The sequence below is a fragment of the Monopterus albus genome, unplaced genomic scaffold (genome assembly GCF_001952655.1).
Source record: "Monopterus albus unplaced genomic scaffold, M_albus_1.0 scaffold82.1, whole genome shotgun sequence".
Lineage (NCBI taxonomy): Eukaryota > Metazoa > Chordata > Actinopteri > Synbranchiformes > Synbranchidae > Monopterus > Monopterus albus.
The window spans coordinates 1,681,051-1,701,026 of NW_018127962.1; the positions used below are offsets into that span (position 1 = coordinate 1,681,051).

At 39.5% G+C, this 19,976-nt stretch overlaps 1 protein-coding gene across 1 annotated transcript in view; it reads left to right on the top strand.

The window, feature by feature from the left end:
- gabbr2 (gamma-aminobutyric acid (GABA) B receptor, 2) overlaps positions 1–19,976 on the top strand; it is a 181,887-nt gene that overhangs the window by 59,644 nt on the left and 102,267 nt on the right. The window contains exon 3 of the mRNA XM_020606858.1: positions 19,748–19,918. Within this exon, the coding sequence (XP_020462514.1) occupies positions 19,748–19,918 (171 nt within the window). The remainder of the gene's footprint in view (positions 1–19,747; positions 19,919–19,976) is intronic.

Sequence of the window (19,976 nt, forward strand, 5' to 3'; positions counted from 1 at the left end):
ATATTCTACTTGCACTGGGTGTTTATTCTGCAGAGGTAAACTTTGTTTTCAGGCTCTGTTGTGGCATTACTTCCTTTTTCCCCACCGGCAGAGAACAGTGGGAGTGATCAGCTTAATTGGTATAATTAAGGGGTAAGCAGTGAACCCTTGAACACCCGCCTCTGCTTTTTTAAACGGATATTTGCAGATTATGGGGGTAAAGTTTTTCTCAGCAGTGTTTAGCTAAATCTCCTTTGTCTAAAAACAAAAAGGCGGAGTTACAATGTGTACATGTTCATCAACGAAAACATAGATGATCCTATCCACTGACCAGAATTTCTATGCAACAGACTGATTTATCTTCTGAGTAGTCTTGCAGCATTCTTCCTCAAATCCCAGTGTTAATGATTAGAACAGTTTGCCAAAATATGTCACCCAATACAATTTTGGTTTAAAATATGTGGTATGTAACATTCATCTCAACCTACCTAATATCCGTCCACCTTGTTAGCACCCTCTCATTCTGCACAAGTGTAAAACTGCCCTGTAGAAACCAAAGGCTTGAATGGTGTTCAGTCTTTGGTGTCATTGTGCTCAAGAGTCTTTAATGTTGCTTGATGTCTGACTGCCAGCCCACCTCAAAACCCTGGCTGTGTCTCCCTCACAACCCAGGAGATAGAATTTTAAAAATCTACAGTCCTCTTTGAGCTAGCCTGTTGGCCCCTGCAGGTCTCTGGAAATTGAAAAGTCAGAGAGAGTAAAGAAGGGAGCTAAGGTAAGGTGGAGGGAGGGAGACCATAAAAGAGAAAGAGAGAGGCTTCTGTGTAGCTGAACAGACTTTGTTTTACCCTATAGCAAAGTCTCAATCACTTCTTTTCTCTCTCTTTCCCCGCTCAATGTGGTGGCTTGCTACATCAGATACTTGTCGGATTCCAAAACTGAAAGATTCTGCTTGTGTTGGGGGCAGTTCATTGAAATGAATCCCTGCACTGTTTCCTGCTTTCTCAGACCTCTCTACAGCATATTTCACAGCTAAAGCTGTTTCATGGCCACCATTCGAAGAGTAATTGAAAATTCATGGCTGATTGACTCAGAGCCTTTGTAATTAATTTTCCTTCAGTTGCAGGGCACTAAGACCACCACCCATATCTGTTCTGTGTGGTGGATTTTGTGCTGCAATGAGGTGTTATTGACATTGTTTAGGTCAGATTCACACTTATACAGGGTTATACAGTGGCATTAGTATTCAAACCCATTCACTTTTTGCACATTTTGTTCTGTTGTAAATGTAATTTTAAATGGATAACATTGCCATTTTTGCCCATCAGTTGACACTGATTAACTCATAATAACAAAGGGAAAACATTTTTTCAGAATTTTCAGAACTGAAACCCAAATTTGTTATTTGCAAACATGTTCAGAGCCTTTGCTCTGAACATGTGTGATCAGGTGTGAGGCGTTTGCATTAATATTCCTTGATGTTTCTAGAACTTGATTATAGTTCAACTGTTAAAAATTGACTTGATTGGACATGGATTAGAAAGCCACACACCTGTGTCTATAAAGTCCCATGATTTACACTGCATGTCAGGACAAAACCAAGCCATAAAATCCAAGGAGCTCTCTGTAAACCTCTGTGATAAAATTGTGACGAGGCTTGGATCATTGGACAAGAGCAAGAGGAAAAAAAAAAAAAAAAACATTTCCAAAGCTTTGAGTGGTCCCAGGAGCACAGTGGCCTCAATAATTATGAAATGGATGACGTTTGGTACACCTGCGTTCTTCCTCAAGTTGGTCTTCTGGCCAAACTGGGTAATGGGTTACAGTTGCACAAACATGCATACAGTACATGGGTATATATACATACATACAGTAAATACTGTATGTAGTGTAGCAGTGAGCTGGTTCTAGTGGTCTGTCAGCCAGATGGTCCACTTTTTGATCTGAAATGAAAACTATCGAATTGATTTTCATGAAATTTAACACATTCATATATCCCTCGGGATTAATTGTAAGAACCCTAAGCAATACAGAAGTACAGCTTCTGTGCTAATTAGCAAATGCTAAACTAAGATGGTGAACATCAGCTTGTTAGTACTGTCATTGTGACCATGTTAGCATGTGGATATTAGCATTTAGCTCAAAGCAACATTGTTCCCATAGCCTCACAACATCTGTGAGTAATGTTACTTACTCACAGAATAATGGCCTAAACCCTGGCTCACTTCCAATCCTGTTATTTATTTTCTCCTTAGTTGTGCCTAATACCACAGTGACTGGTAGCTAGATACCCAAAATGCCTTCTGCTCTATTACCTCTCCTTTTGCCATCTGATCTGTTGATCAGTGGGGGTACAGTTTTAGAAGACTGGCACATGTCCACTTCTGTAGAGGCACACAACAAGCATGGCTGAAGGACATGTAGGTGAATACGTTGGTATACAAGAATGAGACTGATAGATCATAGCTTCCCTGATGATAAGTAAATTGGAGATAAGATCATTAGAGTTTTTTTTTTCATGGCTTAGGCCCCAGTAGCAGAAAATTCCTATTTTTTTTTAACTGAAAGAAGGAACCCTGAAGTTATGTGGTTGAATATGACGTTGATACAAACAGCATGTACTGTAGGTCACTGAATCCGTCTCTATATTCTCCACAAAAAAGAGGGGAAAGAGGGAGAGAGACCTAATGGCATGGCTCATATTGAAGGACCTTGGAGCCTGTGTCTTGGAGATGTGTTGCTGATATATACCCAGCACGCTGAGTGTGGGAAAAGGTTGTATTGAAATTCAAGTTGCATTTGCAGCTGAGTGTTGTATGGCACTATAATCATGGAAGAGAGAGAGAGAGAGAGGTAGCTGGCAGCTTTGCTGAAGGTCTTCTTGCAAGTAATAATTCTGTAAGGATAAAATGAATTTTCCTGATTAGCTCAGTGTTCTGTTTGACATTGAATTGTTATTTATCTGTTGTGATGGCATGCAGATATAAATATGATGTCATTGTGTGGGTGTATTTTGCACCTTTGCACATCTAACCTCTATCTGTTTATCTTCCAGTGAAAGTGCCAGGAAAGGCCACAAAACTGTTCTTAGTACAAATACACATTTCCTGCAATGATCATATTTGATACAGTACTTGACATTCATTTTAGCACATAGAGTACTGTAAAGGGAAGTATGCAGGCACTGCAAATCAATTTTCTCCATAAGGGTTCTGCAGATTTCAGGCTATCATCCCAGCCACAGGAACTATTAACTTTATTATAAGTCAGAGTACAAAATGCTGCTGACAACCAGAACTTTAAAGCTCTTAACAGCAGTGGTAGTCAGGCCTAAACCACTTTAACCAAATCACTTCTACAAATAGTGCAACAGTGGACATATTGGGTTGCATGCCTTTTAAAGTTTACAGTATAAGCTTAATAGTTGTGTGATTTTCACCTCTGTTAATCTTTGTGAATGCATTTTGTCTAAGTTTCTTGGTTTATGGCAAATGTGGTCAGTCGATGTAATTACCGTAAGATTATTCACTGAATCCCTGATACACCTGCAGATGATCTGGCATTTAAATATCTAAATACATTTTAGAAAACTGCACTATGAAAACCAATTAAAACCTAACAATGCTTAAGAGAATCAAGAGTTTAATATGAATTGGAATACCCCCTACCTAAATCTGTTCAATGGTGCGATTCCACAGTTTCATTGCTTGTTGACCAAGAGCCTAAGTTTTGGATAGTGTGGCCTCTGTGTTGCAGAACCTTTCTGATTTTCACCTTAGGGTTCCTCCTGGGTCACACAGATAAGTGGAAAATCTGGGCCTTTATCTGTTGTGTATATAGCAGAGGGGAGGTAATCCCTACCCTTCAGTCACACTCCATGTGATTGTTGCTTCCATTCCCCTCAAAGTTCAATTACACAAATCAACATAGAATAGATGTTGGCTTGGTGTGGAGGTGGGTGACTAAAATAAACTAGTATTAAATTAAGTAGATGAATGTAAGTTCTGTGCGGGTATTTGTGTAAGAGAGAGAAATAACAGAAAAATATAGCAAGACAGAAGGAAAGATGGCGAGAAAGCAAGTTGAGAGAAAGAATACTAGTAGATAATCACCTTCAGTCACTTTTCATATTACTTTCTTCAAACATTTTGACCCTGAACCACAACATCCTCAAGTTGGCAGGTCAGACCAGATTGTTTGATAGAGAATGAATGTTTTTTTCATGTTTGACATGTAATCTGTTGACACATATCACATGACCCACCAAATTTCACAAAAGAGGAAGGTCTCATCTTTATTTCTATGTCACTGCTTCATGTCTATATTGGACAGCTTTGAGGCAGCTTCAACTTTAAAACTGTGGTTTAGCAAAGATGTCCTTGTGTACTTGGAAGAGTGCTACTGTATATTCTTACAAAAGACACCACTGTTCTGCTGACAGAATAAGGAAACACACACTCACAAATAAATCTGACATTAGAAACATACAGTAATCAATAACCTTGAATAGGCACCTGTCATCAAATAACATCCACTACTGCCAACTCTGTCATTCCAGACAAATAGAGCCCACCCAGACCCCCATAAAAAGCCTCCAATTGGAAAACCCAACCCTTTGACCCTATGGTCATAAATCCACCAGGACATAACATTTCCTCTATCAGCATGGGCCCAAACTGTTTCAATGGCTGAATTTTGAAATGTGGAGAAAAGACCTTTTTTTCCCCTTCTAATCTGCTTTTTTGCTTAGAGGGGATGTTTTGGAAGAGCCAGAGCATCAAAAAACAAAGCAATTTGCATGGCAAAGAGGTGTTCTGACAAGCAGGGAGGCGGCGGAGTTGTTGCCTGGAGGACTGGACGGCTGTTGAGCAGTGGAGAGGAATCTGCTGTTCTGTCTTTTCTCTGGAGAAACTGGGAAGTGTAGGCTCCCTTGACAGCGAGGAAGGTTGCACAGCACACTAATGCATTTATCAAATATAAAAAAGGTATTAATCCATTCAGACAGCAGAGAACAGACAGCAGAGAAAAGGCTGAAATGAAGAAGAAACTGAGATGGCAGAGGACAGAGGAGATGCGTATGAAAATGTTTGAATGAACTTTGCCAAAATTAAGTGCATACATGTTGCCTGTTAGGTACCGGCATGTGTAAGCAAGGCCTGTAGATATTCAACTAAAAGTCAGACCAGTGTCTCCATAGACAGAATGAAGCTGGAACTTCATTTGCTTCACAGGTTTCTTTCCAGTATTGCAGTTGCACAAAAGAGTGTGATGCTTCACCTGAGAAAATGTGTGTTTCAAGGTATGGAGAATGATCTTTAAGGCTGGATACAAACAAAAACTAAACATACTGTTATGTGAATGGTTGTGTAGGTGGCGCTTAGAGAGATCAGATAATCATCAGATAACAATGAGTGATCCAGGACTGAGCATTTCTGACCTATGGAGGAGCAGGAAGCAGATGATGCTCTTATCGTTTAACCAATACACACCTTTTCTCTCCAGAGAGTTATCCGTCATGTTTTCAGCAGAAGCTGTTTGTTTATCCACAGTTGTTTCTGAACATACCGTACTTACGGACATCGACCTGCTGTTGACTCACCCTTCACAGACCCAGTTATCAGTCAGTGATCCTCTGGAAAACCTTTTCTAGTTGTTTTGTAAATGCTCAGAAGCTGATGCCATCAGCAGTTCAGTGGTCTCCCACTTGTTAGAGTTGTTAATGACCCGTTGCCCAAGATATTTTTAGATTACTATGTGAAAAAGCAGGACTCTCACAGGTCTCTCACAGTGTGCATCTGTTAATATGATAAGCTGCTCTTGTATGTACATACTCACCTATAATGGCTATAGATTGTGTGTGCGTACTACACTATATGTATGGACAAAAGTGCTATTGCTCTGATGATTACATTATGTCAGCATACAAATCAGGTCACTCCCTTTTTTACATCTGCAGTTCTCATTATTATTTGTATTTCTTTTCATTCATTCATTTTCTACCGTTTAGTGCCTGAACGGGGTCACGAGGTGGGGGGGGGGGGGCCAATCCCGGCCAGCAATTGGGTGAAGGCGGGGTACACCCTGGATAGGTTGCCAATCCATTGTAGGGCTAACACAGACAAACAACCACACGCACACACACGCACGCACGCACTCACACGCACTCCTATGGGCAATTTAGAGACACCAATCAGCCTAAGCTGCATGTCTTTGGGAGGAAGCCAGAGTACCCAGAGAGAACCCACGCAAGCACAGGGAGAACATGCAAATTCCACACAGAAAGGTCCCAGGTGGGGCCCGAACCCCAGAACCTTCTCGCTGTGAGGCAATGGTGCTAACCACTGTGCCACCGTGCTGCCCTATTTGTATTTCTTCATTTTGTTTTTTCCTCTACAACATTAATGCATGTATGATCAATGTGTATCAATGTGGACTAACTGAAATAGATGCCAGTATACAGTCTAACCTGTTTGACTGCATTGATCAAGTCTGTTTGAGAGACAGATTGTATATCATACTGAATGTAAGAAAACAGAGAGCAACGTCCCAGTATAGCATGTCAATAAAGATCAGGTATTCTTTCCAGAAAAGGTATGTACTGGAACTGGGCTTATCCATCTTGGACATCAAGGGAGAACTGTCTGAATTATGGGGACTAGCACTGACATTTGGACAAATATATCATAGTGGGAAAAAATCTTTTTATACAAGTTAGAGTAGGCTAACCAAAGTGGCAAGAGGGGTGACTGCTGTATGCACAAATTGTGCTTCCTTCCTCCCGAAATTAAGCTCTCTACAGTTCCACTTGAGAGAACAAAGCTTGTTATATAATTGCTGGCTGTAATAAACATAATGCAGCAGCAGTTATAAATTCCAAGCAAATGTTGTATTGATCTTTCTTGTAAAAGGTATATGGGCATCATTTACAGTAAAATATTTTTCTCCATTCGTCTGTCTGCCTCTTTCCCATTTTTGCCATTGCACTGTATCTATCTTTTTTTATTCCACTACCTTCCAAGTGATGTCTATAATGCTGGATAACTTTTTTATTTAAGAGACATGAGACAAGAGGTATTGTGTAGCCAAAGAGAGGAAGGACTCACTGCTTCAAAGGTGTTTTTTTAGAGTCATTTATGTACAAAAGGCATGAGCATATACAGTATTTCACATTCCTGGTACATGTGTGTGCATACAGTGTGCACCTTTCCTGTTAAAGCGAGGACAGCCACTGAATGTGTTGCTTTGAATGCCCTTGAAAACCAGCAGGTTTCCAGCCTTTGCCTCATTTTCATCTCAGCAGGGACTACTGTCCCTGGCTACATGAAGCCGCAGGACACGGCTCTCCTCCGGGCTTGTAGGAGTAATATGTTAGCAATAATGCAGCAAGCCCACAGCTGGTCACATGTTGGGAAATGAGTGGCGAGTGAAGAGCCACATTTGATTATTCATTTCCATTCCCCTGTGGTTTATTCGACTACAGTGTAGTGTTTTTCTCAGCACGTGTGTCCAGCCTCACACATTGTACCGCTGATGGAAGTAAGGCTGGGATGTGAGCAGATTACAGCGCATGTCTAATAGCAGTTTGATTTCAAAGAGCCTATTTTCTTTAATCAGAGACACACGAATATATTATGGTATGTGTGTGAGTGATGTGTGGTTACATGCTTCAACACTGAGTCAGTGCAGAATCAGTGAGTCACAGGAATAGGTTTCAGGTGTTAAGAATAATTCCTTAGATCAAATGTAACGGCAGATATTTATCCACTACTTCCTGTGCCATCTGGTGTCTGAGGCTTCTAAACTCTTCAGTTTTTTCTTAACTCTTCAACTCCCAAACCATGTATATTGTCTGATTAGGCTTGTTCCTCTGTCTTCTGTCACACTCAACGTCTCCTTATATATACTGTGTGTGTGTGTGCATGTGTATGTATTTAGGCTCGTTGGTAAATTGAGATCATAGGATTGCAGTGTATGGCTTGGGTTTCAAAAGTCAGTGAGTCACTGGTGTTCAGTACACTTCAGCACACATGACTACAATGATCAGGACACATCAGCTTTGTATCACACACACAAACACAGTGTGTGTGTGTGTTATTAACCGAGCTACAGACTAGTCTGTTGTCCAAAATATGGTAATTTCTCTTTATCCCCCAGTGGAGACTTTTCTAAATAGGGGGATAATACCTTCCCTGCGGCACCCTTTGTGAGGCTCATCTCAGTACAAGGGAGTGATAACATTACTCTCCCACTTCCCACTACAAAAGAGAAGGCATCTACTGTTGTTCTGTTTCTATATTAAATGGAATACAATGAAGGGAGGAGGTTTTGTGTATATGTGCTAAAGCTCCAGTTCACACTAGTGGTGAAGTCGTCAGTTTGAAAAATCTGTTTCTATACTGTTGAAATCTTAAACATTCATTCAATTTTTGCACATTGTCCTTTCACAGCTTTTTTTCTGTATACTCAGTACAATTGCTCCAGTAAAAAATAAGCAAAGTCAGTAATGGCCAGCCCCATGTGTTAAACCTATCTCACGAAGAGGATCTGTTAACATTGTCTGGTGTGTGCTTTGCTTGTCTCCATGTAGTGGGTCTGTACACCACAGAATCAGTGAGTGTCATCCAGACATAACAATATTTTCAGTCACTATCTTACCATCAGAGTTCTGGCCACCCATACTGTACTCCACACTCTACTCTAATTTCCTGGCTAAAAGCCAAAATATTGTCAGAAAGCATTAGGTTGGTGTCAGTTTATCAGAGTCCGATGGATAAATTTACACGGTTGGTTGTATGAATGCAAAATACTTTCTCAGGATAATACAGTCACTGTCTTTGGTGTGTGCATGTAGTAATTGTCACTATGGTTACTGGCATCATTCTCAGAAAAGTACTTGCTTTACCTGTTTATAATGGTCACTTTGCTCTGCGGCAGTAAAGTACAACTCAATGCAACATGTCTTTTGAATTGCTAGAAAAACAAATGTAGTTCTTAACTGTTGGAAACCATAAATATGCACATGTATAATTAATGCCAAATGCTTGTCACAGGGAAACCCCACCATGTTAAAGCATGTTATGCCACTTCATCTCATGACTAATCTCTCCAGGCTATCTCTTCCTTTGCTGAACATAGAGGAGAGAGAGCCTGTAAATCAAATTAGCCATCTAATGGAGAGAGAGAGAGAGAGATGAAGAGAGAAGGGAAGATGAGAGAAAGAGGGAGTAGAGAGAGGGTGGTTGCGATAAATCTGTAGTATTACATTACTGTCTTTTTTGTGAATGGACAAAGAGAGAGCATGAAAGAGGGAAATAGGCTTGGTGGTCTGAGTAATATTGACTTCAGGGAGCTTTTTCAAAGATGTATAACCAATTACAGTGGCCCTCCCGCCACAAGCTTCTTATCAGACTTGGGACTGGAACTCCAGCAGTGCTACACTGCTGTATTAGATTCCACATTGCTTAACCTTTGTAATGAAATCCTTTGCTTGGGTGACCCAGGTCTTCTGGTACTGACACAGATGTAAAACAGATATAAAACACAGATATATACACACATAGGCACAGAAATTAGAGACCGGCAGATAAAGGCTGATATTGACATGATGTGACCAAATCACAGCATATATACATAAAAAAACCTTACATTTGATTATTAGTATTTTCAAAACTGGAAGAAATGACTATGTATAGCACACAGTATGGATTGCTTGTAGTAGCAAACCCACAGATAATAATTATACTTAATAGCTCCTCTCAGCTCCACAGACCATTTTCACTTCTTTTAGCTCATTGTTTTGGTTGCCCAGAATGCAGCTTGACTGTTTTGCTTCAATTTGACTGCTGCCTTGTTTCCAGCTGCACTAGGAAGCTGCATCCAGTGAAATGGCTCTGATTGGTATCTGTCAAGCATCAAATTACATACAAAGTTAGTGATTTGCATAGTCCAGCATTTAGCAGCTAATGATCCAGATATTTCCCTTATATTTGACTTCAAATGAACCCTTTTTTCATGTCTTTAGAATAGAAAGAGTTAATGTGTTATTGTTACTGTATGTTTCCAGTTTGTTGTGCTGCCCCCAAGTAGTGAAATTTCAGTCGCCGTAGGTTTAATAAACTGAAATATGTACTGAGTTTTACAGATGAAAAATAAACTTGTAAGCACTCTCTGGTGGACAGACTATGAAATGACAACCTCTTATCTGAATTACCATCTACATTTACAGCGATAAAAATAAATCCGTGATAAGCTACTACTGGACCAGAGATTGGTCAGGCTTTAACAGACATACAGCACATTTAGGTATGACCTTATGATAATGTGTGCTTCCACTTTTTTGTTCAGTGTAACAGAAAACCTTTTTCCCCTTAAAGCATTTGGTTTAACTGTTCATGAAAAATCAGCTTGCATCCTCTTTGTTCTTTCTCACACTCTCAACCTATTTTGCATGAAAACAAGATACTGCTGCTGTCTTTGGATAGTGGTTAAAAAAAAGAGGAATGTACAGGAGAACAAAAATAAGAGGAACACAATGTTGCTCATGTAACCATCTGGGTGTTCCCAGCATCATCCTCTCGCTTTGGCACAGAGGCTGTTTTTTCTCTCTCTCTCTTCTTCCTCTCTCTCCTACATGCTGTGTCCGTTCTGTGTATCCATGCTTTATTTATCATTGCCTTCATTAACAATTTAATTGAAAAGTGAGGGGAAGAGTCACATCTGAATATTATTCTACCAAATGGGTCTGATAGACTCTCATAAGTATGTACTGTAAATGCTTCCTCCAGTTAATGGGGGGGAGAGAGAGAGAGGTCTGCCAACTTAAAAGATAGTAATTTGCAAATGCTGGCTGTCTCCAGTGAAATGTTTGCCCACTCACAACATGAATCGCTTCTGTGTGGGTTTGCCCTACAATGTCCATACTGTACATAACCTATTATAGAATGGATATTACACTCTGCAATTTATTGATTGAGCTGTTTCTTTTTTTTTTCCGAGTTTTTTCTTTAAGCAATTTTTTTCATAGCTTCCATCTGATTTTTGTTTGTTTGTTTGTTTTTAGGTTAGAGGATGAAACATGGTGTTAAAGCAGGAATATACCGTTTGTGTTTGGGCATGGGAATCACTGTGGTTGTGCATATGTACAAGAGAATATGAAAGGGTACTGAGTGTGAAAAGCAGCAGGAGGGAAAGTGAAGATGTTTAGGAGCCAGGCTAAGTAATTTATTTAAAAAAAATAGTTGTCAGTCATAATAGGGGGTTCATTTTGAAAATGATTGAAATGCCTTTGGCTAAATGGTTTTCCCATGAAACACCCACCCTTTGGGAACTATAAAAGGAGGCTGTAAAAAGTTTGTATTTTTCTGATAGAAAACATCAGTAAGTGACAATTGATTGCTATGACAATGTTCATTTTATTTTAGTACCTCATATAAATATTATGGGGAAAACAAAATATTTTAACAGTGAACATTTTGGAGTTTTCCATTAAAAAAGTTTAGCATTTTTGTATTAGACCGTTTTCATTTGTTTGCTATATTGATTAAAAGCTAAATCTGGGTGGCAGTACAGTACATTTTTTGCAAAACTCTTTTTGCTACTCCATCTTATTTATAATCTGCTTCATCAGGACTGTGTGGGTGTGGTTTGATCAGATTTGATTGACAATAGCCAAACAACTCACCGACTGTCATGAGAATCTCTTAAAACGTTGCTTAATCCTGACTGACAATATCTTCTCTTAACTGTGTCCCACCTACTTTAAAGCAACTGAAAGGGCAGAGAAATTAAAAGAAAAACATACATCTCAAAGGTGAAATAATTAGAATTGTTTTACCTTTGGCAGAGAAAAATCTGTTCATGCAGGATCCCAACTGTGAGAGTCTGAGGGAAAAAAAAATATTTTCAGGGTCTTTAAAGCAGACCGCAGCTACAATTCTTCATGAAGAAGAAACTAGAAACTTTTTACAGCTGCCCTAAAATCTACAGGGGGCGTTTGATGCTCAAGAGATTTTGAGTAGGGAGTTCACTTTAATTCTTAATATGAGAACATCAATATTTTTTGCAGTCTGTGCACCACAACTTGGCCAAGTAAGCAGAGAAAAATCCTAGCTCATGCAATGAAATCCCCTGCCTCGCAGAATGAATCATTGTATAGAGCAATGGATGGAGAGAAGAGGGGGAGAGGGGAGAAAAGAACAATAATGGCCTCTACAGTTCAGCATCTGCACATTAATCATTCATAGGCAACCAAGTGGCAGCAGCAGGGAGCACAGTGAGATTTCAGGTTATGGTATCACATCTCAATTTATAAATAGAATAGTTATGGAGCTACGGTACATGGCAGAACACTATCAGTCAAAGCCCCCCTCCTCTCAACATCTCTTGAGCATTCGCTGATTTCTTTTGTGTTTAAGGTGTAGATATCCATGCACTTACTATACATATTGTTTAAGATTAAAGTAAGTGGTTTTGGAAACAGATAGCAGTGTCATCTGACAAAACAATGAACTAAGGGCAAAAATAGTCCTATTTCTCCTGTGCCGTATACATTTGGTGTTGGTCATTTGCCATCACAGATTTATGAGAATATGTCAAATGTCCTCATAACTGATTTCTCAAGCTGCAGCTTCAGTGAGTGTCACATCCTCTCCTCTCATTTCACTTCTGATCCTGTCAATATATCGCCGTATGCTCCACCACACCTGGACAGATAAGAAAATGCTTTCCCCGGTTCTGTTTGTAGTAGCAGTACTTCACTGCCACTCATCTCCATCGTTCAAGGCCCAGCAGGTTGACAGATGGTTGTATGAAGAATGGCAGAGTTATATGAGCTTGTCTCATGGCAGAGGTGATGAGAGTGGGGTGCCCAATCTTTTCCTGTTTCTCACTCCCAGAGACATGGTGGTGACAAGTGACACCTTCTATTGATGAACGTTCTATGAACTGCCCCATCTAACATGTCAAGCACATCGTATGCTGTACAACTAACAGGCCTTTATGAATTATTTGGTGATATACTATAAGCTGGGACAGTTTCTTCCTGCATACACATACATATTTCTTATTTGATTTTCAGCTTAAATATCCACTCATGAAATCATGAAAACATGCAGGCATGTATGGTTATGAGGTAATTTTACCTTTAATCTGAGAACATTTAATGGACATATCAAGCTCAGCATGTTTTACAGCTATCTTACCCATTTGATCTTGTTGGGCAAGCCAAGCACTTACAATAGAATTCACATCTTATTCCAGTTTAAGGAAAGAGCCTTGGTATCTTAATCTGACCACAGACTCCTTACGTGGGTGTCACATCCTCTCCTCTCATTTCACTTCTGATCCTGTCAATATATCGCCGTATGCTCCACCACACCTGGACAGATAAGAAAATGCTTTCCCCGGTTCTGTTTGTAGTAGCAGTACTTCACTGCCACTCATCTCCATCGTTCAAGGCCCAGCAGGTTGACAGATGGTTGTATGAAGAATGGCAGAGTTATATGAGCTTGTCTCATGGCAGAGGTGATGAGAGTGGGGTGCCCAATCTTTTCCTGTTTCTCACTCCCAGAGACATGGTGGTGACAAGTGACACCTTCTATTGATGAACGTTCTATGAACTGCCCCATCTAACATGTCAAGCACATCGTATGCTGTACAACTAACAGGCCTTTATGAATTATTTGGTGATATACTATAAGCTGGGACAGTTTCTTCCTGCATACACATACATATTTCTTACTTGATTTTCAGCTTAAATATCCACTGAGATCATGAAAACATGCAGACATGTATGGTTATGAGGTAATTTTACCTTTAATCTGAGAACATTTAATGGACATATCAAGCTCAGCATGTTTTACAGCTATCTTACCCATTTGATCTTGTTGGGCAAGCCAAGCACTTACAATAGAATTCACATCTTATTCCAGTTTAAGGAAAGAGCCTTGGTATCTTAATCTGACCACAGACTCCTTACGTGGGTAGGTTACGTGTGTGTATGAAATGTCCATGCACAGTGGATTGAAATCCCTACATCAAGTAAATGCAAGCTTCCGATGAAAAGGATGAAAGCCATGTATAAATGACTGACCTGAGGTAAGAGTGATGAGATGGGGTGTTATTCAAGGCCAGCATGTATAAACAGACCATCACTCAGTCATGAGTGTCCTCACCTAAAAAATAACCCTGTAGGTCATCCCTGGAAGCAGCTTATTGTCCCATTGTTACATTTTATTCTTAGGTGATGCAGCACATAGAGTGGGGAAGTCTGCATAGAGAAAATGTCATGGTGGATGTGTGGGTCAACAACACACAGGACAGAGATCGGTGTCCGTTTCCAGCTTCAGAACCATTGTTCTTTCTTTTACCCATGAGTGTTTCATAGCCTATATACTGTGAGGGCTATTCTCTTTTTTTAAAAGAATGAAAGGTTGAAATACCATTTATACTTGACACAAGTGTTCTCCATTGTGCACAACACTTTTTAAGCCTTCGTTAATACTGCAAAATGATCCTCACATTAAAAGGTACAAAATTGTTCTTGTGGTAGTTTCTCCATTAGATTTTGCCATATTGCTAAAATACAGTATTTATGAATTCCTTGCCATTATTTAAGCAAGTATGCAGGAAGACGGCAGTGGTGGGTATCCTTTACCATAATAGTCTGTACTTTATATTCAACTCAACACTTAATTATGAAATTTAATTTAGCCATTTTTGTTTCATTTCACTTAGCTGTTATATCAAATATCTTATGTGCAGTTAATCTTTTACTTCAAAGGTAAAAGTGGTCTATCATTTATGCACAAGACTTTATTTCTCATCCTGGGTCTGTATTTCTTCTTTGATTAATTCCTTCTGAAGAAGGTATGTTGACAGTAAAGACTGTAGAGGGGGTTAAATGGCCTCATTACACTGGATTATTTTTTTCAGTTCTGTCAGATTGTCTGTTTACTGGCACCACTACCACTATCAGCCTTCACTTCCTGCTCTGTGTGGACCCCGAGGAACACACACACACACACACACACACAGAGAGAAAGACAGAGAGAGAGCTAATGTGTCTCATCTCAAACAGCTCCTAGCCATTTACCTTGTAAAATCAATTGTGATGCCCACACTCAAGTGTGCATTTGTTGCACGTGTGTTTGTGTGTGTCCAGGCTACAAACGTCTAGTAAAAGGTGGAGCATTTTATACGTTCAGCATTCTTATTTTTTGTGGGGTTTTTCCATGCACGTGAGTAGGGTAGGACAAAAATTCACTATGATCGGTTATTGATTTTTTTTAATGGAATTGTATTGTTATTTTAATGATTCTAATCCAAATTTTAAGATAAAAACAATAACAGTCATTTATGTTCTTACTAGACATTTTACTCTTATGACAAAGCAGTTGAGCACAGATTTAAACATAATGTTTAATTTTCTATGTAGTTTAAAATGCCTTTTCCACAATGATATTTAATAATATTCAAAACTGTAATATCTGATTATATAGATTTTTTTTTTTTGAGCAAATGTTTATGGTTAGAAATCAACTACTGTACACGCATTCATGTGTGGCAGAAAGAGCGTGTAGAGTATACAACAGAACAGATGATACACCAGGTGCACTCGCATGTCTGTTCATGCCCGTGTAGGAAGCTGTAATATCTCCATCCTTCTGCGCAGTGTGTGGACCTGAACCCACTGTGTTCTGTGTGTGCTATTAGTATGTACATCTGATCTCTGCTCTAGTAGACAATCCATGTAGCAATATGTTCTCCACTGCTCTCACATCGTAGTGCTAAACTGTAGTGGAGGCGAGCAGATTTAACCCCTTTCCATTTAACCTCCACCTTTAAAATGAGATGATTTCACTGCGCTCTCTCACTTCTCTAAATGTTGTGTGTGCGCCTTGTCTGCAATGCTCCTGCAGCCCACACATGCCAACTTCACTATGCAGTATAAGATCAACAAACAGATGCACGCATAGTACTTAATGACTACCATCATTCTTACACTACCTCAAAAAAAAACATACGTGATTCTCATCACCACCGGGCCGCTCACTCACTTCCTCCACTTTCTACCTACAATATTCATCTCCTCTATCCTCTGTCCGGGAGCTAATGAGTTCTGGCTGTGGCTGGTGTGTAGTCCAAAGCTTCTCTCTCACTGCTGCATCTCCAGGTGGTCGCTCCCACTGTGCACCAAATGCCTCTCTTGAATATTGAATAAATCCCAAGACTTCCTTTGTGCTTCCTGATCAACAGCACTGCAATTACCAAATCTGTTCCTCCGCACAGGGGCCCTGTCGGGATGGATGGGCTTTGAATCTGTTGTGTTGTGTGTATGAAAGTAGAGATAACACAGACATGCATCTTAATAAACTTTAGCTCTTCAGATCAGCTGACCTGGATTTGGAGGCCCAGCAAGACGTATTTATGTCACAGGCCTAGATTTTGCTCTGATATGAAACAGATGGAGAAACTTACCTAAACTCATTAAACTAGACATTAATTCTAAAATATTATTTTCTCTTTCCATGGTCCATTATGACTTATGTATACAAGCTGATCTCGAACCAGTAGTTACTGATCAATCCTTATACCATATGTCAGTTATATCATTAATTAACCCTTTACTCACATCTTATTTTCACTGAATCTACTGCATGACTGAGGTTTACCTGCAAGAGTATAACAATGAAAGATCGATTTACATACTGTATAATGCCTCAATGTTTTTCATTGGATTTTTAAGTGCATGAATAATGTTAGTGGCCTCAAGTGGTGAAAAAATTAATTAGTATTTTAGACTGAGCCATGATTTTCTTCACATTTATATTGCTAAAACATCCCAACAGAACAATGCTAGGTAAACTTCATCTGAGGAAATATTCATTTATTGTTGATTTTTAGCACTTCAGCGCTTGACCTTCAACCGACCTCATAAAATGGTCATCGCTTACATTCGCTCATGAAAAGAAAATGATCACCAGTATTATTGTATCTGCACTCCAGTCTTTTTTTTCTGTGGCTCTTCTGGAATTCTCAGTTCAATGTAGGATTGTAATAGATGAAACAAATAAAACTGTGCCAAAAGCCAAAACACCTCATACGAAACAACCTAACCCGGGTGAACATGAAACACCCGAAGCTGGCAAAGGTTGAGGTTGAGGTGCTTCTTTGTTGTATGCCACAAAGTCTATTCCTAGTGTAGTTGTGAGAGGATTGGTGCAGTCAATTTGTTTTAACAAGATCACTCAGGTCTTATTAGATATCCAAAGGAGTATCTCCCAGTGTGGGTGTAGCAAACAGTCTTAGCTAAACAGAGATTAAGGCAAAGCTGGGAACACCCCTTGAAGCCCTCTTAGCCCTGGTGGGTGATTTTGGACTTAGCAGCAAGATAAAAGCCTTTCTTCCTGCTTAATTGATGGCTATAATCCATGTGTTGTTTTAAAAGGCTTCCTCGCTGATGTATGAACATAAACCCACCCGTGGGTCTTGTGCAGAAAGTGGTGATTTAGTGGGCCAAAACTGAGGGTTTCCCACCGAAGAATTGAAATGACTTGGCTGATAACGTAGAGGCTGATGGAACAGTATATGGAAGATAACACTGTTAAACGGAGTCATACTACCCGTGTCTTACACCTTATCCTGGGACTGTCAGACCTACCATTTAGAAATGACATTTGACTTTTAAATGTCCTCTGATCCTTTAGTAAGATTCTCATGTTCCTATTATCCTTGCTCAATTACTTTCTTTACAAACATGCAACAGTACGTTTTCAGTAGTAAACAGGTTTCAGCAGGTATACAATTACATCAGCAGTACTGGGATTAATGAGTTATTAAGATGTCTGGAAGTGGTAGTAGTGGGCTTAGTGAGAAGCTCACAGTCATCCCTGAAGTCAGGAGGTGCTTGAACTCCTCCTGGCTTTGCTGCACGTTTAGCAAATCGACCGGTGTACCTTTTGGTCGCAGTCAGAATTATAATATCCTTGTGTTGATCACAATCATGAATCACAAGTTCTGCTTAATCTGTACAAAGCATGTAATTAACCCTGCACTGATTCATATCGCTCATTAAATTTACACACATAGGACACTGAAAATAGAGCACAGTGCTTTATTATCTAAGCTTAGTGACAAAATATTCTCTACCTTTCAGGTCTATGCACCAAAGGTTGTTTACAAATGTCTCTTTTTGGTTAAAGATGTCTGTACATTTGTATGTTTTGTTTTACTGTAAATAGATCATGAATAAATTAAATACAAAGTGACTACAGTGTTGTTTTCATAGCCAACAGATTTTACAGATATAATACTATGATGCTGCCAGTGACCGTTATTTATGAATTCATTCAGATTTAATGTAAAAAGTGTAAATGAAACCATAAAGTGGCAGATCTTTGTCTACTCTAGAACGTGCTGGTTGGCACATTGTACAGACTTTCATGTTCAAATCTCGCTGCAGAAATTAATTACAACTTTTTTTGCTTCTGGAGAAAATTAGTGACCTATTGTTGAAGATGCGCTACAAAGTGGGAGACAGAGAGAGAGAGAGAGAGAGAGAGAGAGAGAGAGAGAGAGAGAGAGAGAGAGAGAGAGAGAACAAAACTTGATTAGCATGGAAATGACAAATGAAAGGTGGGATGGGCAGAAATTAGTACAGTTGTGACTGTGGGTGGTGATGGTCTGTGTTTTAGAAAGAAAGAGAGGTAAAGGACTTTATATTGTATATGTATTTTAGAGTGGCAACAGCGCAGAACAAAAAGAATTTTTATCCACACAGTAGAATACACATGAACATTATCATCATGTTTCCTGAGCATGCCTGCTCTGTTAAATTATTGTATTAGCACTAAATTAATTGCTTAATAAATCCTAACTACTTTGACTAGACCAGTATAAGTTTAAGTTACACACTCAAACTTTTCCAACTTTAATGCATTTAGCAAGGGTTTATGCTTGCTGCATCATTTTCAGTTCATTAGTGTGTTAATGCTCTGGAAAAATACTTAAAAGTTTGCCTTTCAAAGTTTGGTACACTCTCCCTTTTTGTGAGCATGAATTGATTTGCAGATGTGCTTCAAATTTGCTTAGGTTGCAGCAGTTGAACTCAGTACCTGGTGTGTGTAAAAAGGCAATTACTGTTTGAGGTTCAGCACATTTAATTCTTAGTTAGGAGAGTGTGTGTGTGTGTGTGTGTGTGTGTGTGTGAGGAATCGGATTCAGATAGCTTGTATGTGAAGAACAGAAATGCTTTTAACTTACCAACCAGGAGATGAATTATGTTGCTCAGATAAACAGACACAAACAGGGACTCGTGCACCTATACATACAATATTTCATGCCACGCCTACACAGGCACAGTATGGGGCAGCTTCAATGGCCATGTATACACAGGTCATCAGTTTCACCCAGTATTTACAGAACTATTTTCAGTTACACTTTAAGGTGCTATTTCATTGACATTTGATGTAATTTTAAAAAGCTGATTTGTTCACACCCTTAGACCATGAATGGGTGAGTGTGTGCGCATTGGCCGTAGTTGCAAAGCCATGATTCAATCCCTGAAATGCCCACTGTAAGGGCATCTGTCATTCAAGGTTGGGTCAGTGACACAGTACTTAATAGAACTACTGTACCAACAGTTCAAGTGAAACCAACATTATGTGACAGTTTGTTGCCAGGATTATTTACAGCATGACTGTTGTAACCTTAACATTTAGACTGAGTGCTCACTATATTTTTCTTCCTTTTTCTCTTTTCTTCATTACAGCTGTCCTTTGCAGCTACAACCCCAGTTCTGGCAGACAAGAAAAAGTACCCCAACTTCTTTCGTACTGTCCCATCAGACAATGCTGTGAACCCTGCTGTAGTAAAGTTCCTCAACTACTACAACTGGAGCCGCGTGGGGACCCTCACACAAGATGTTCAGAGGTTCTCAGAGGTCAGTTGTTCATTCTTTTAAAGAAATTACATTTTGATAATGAATGTAAACGTTAGCA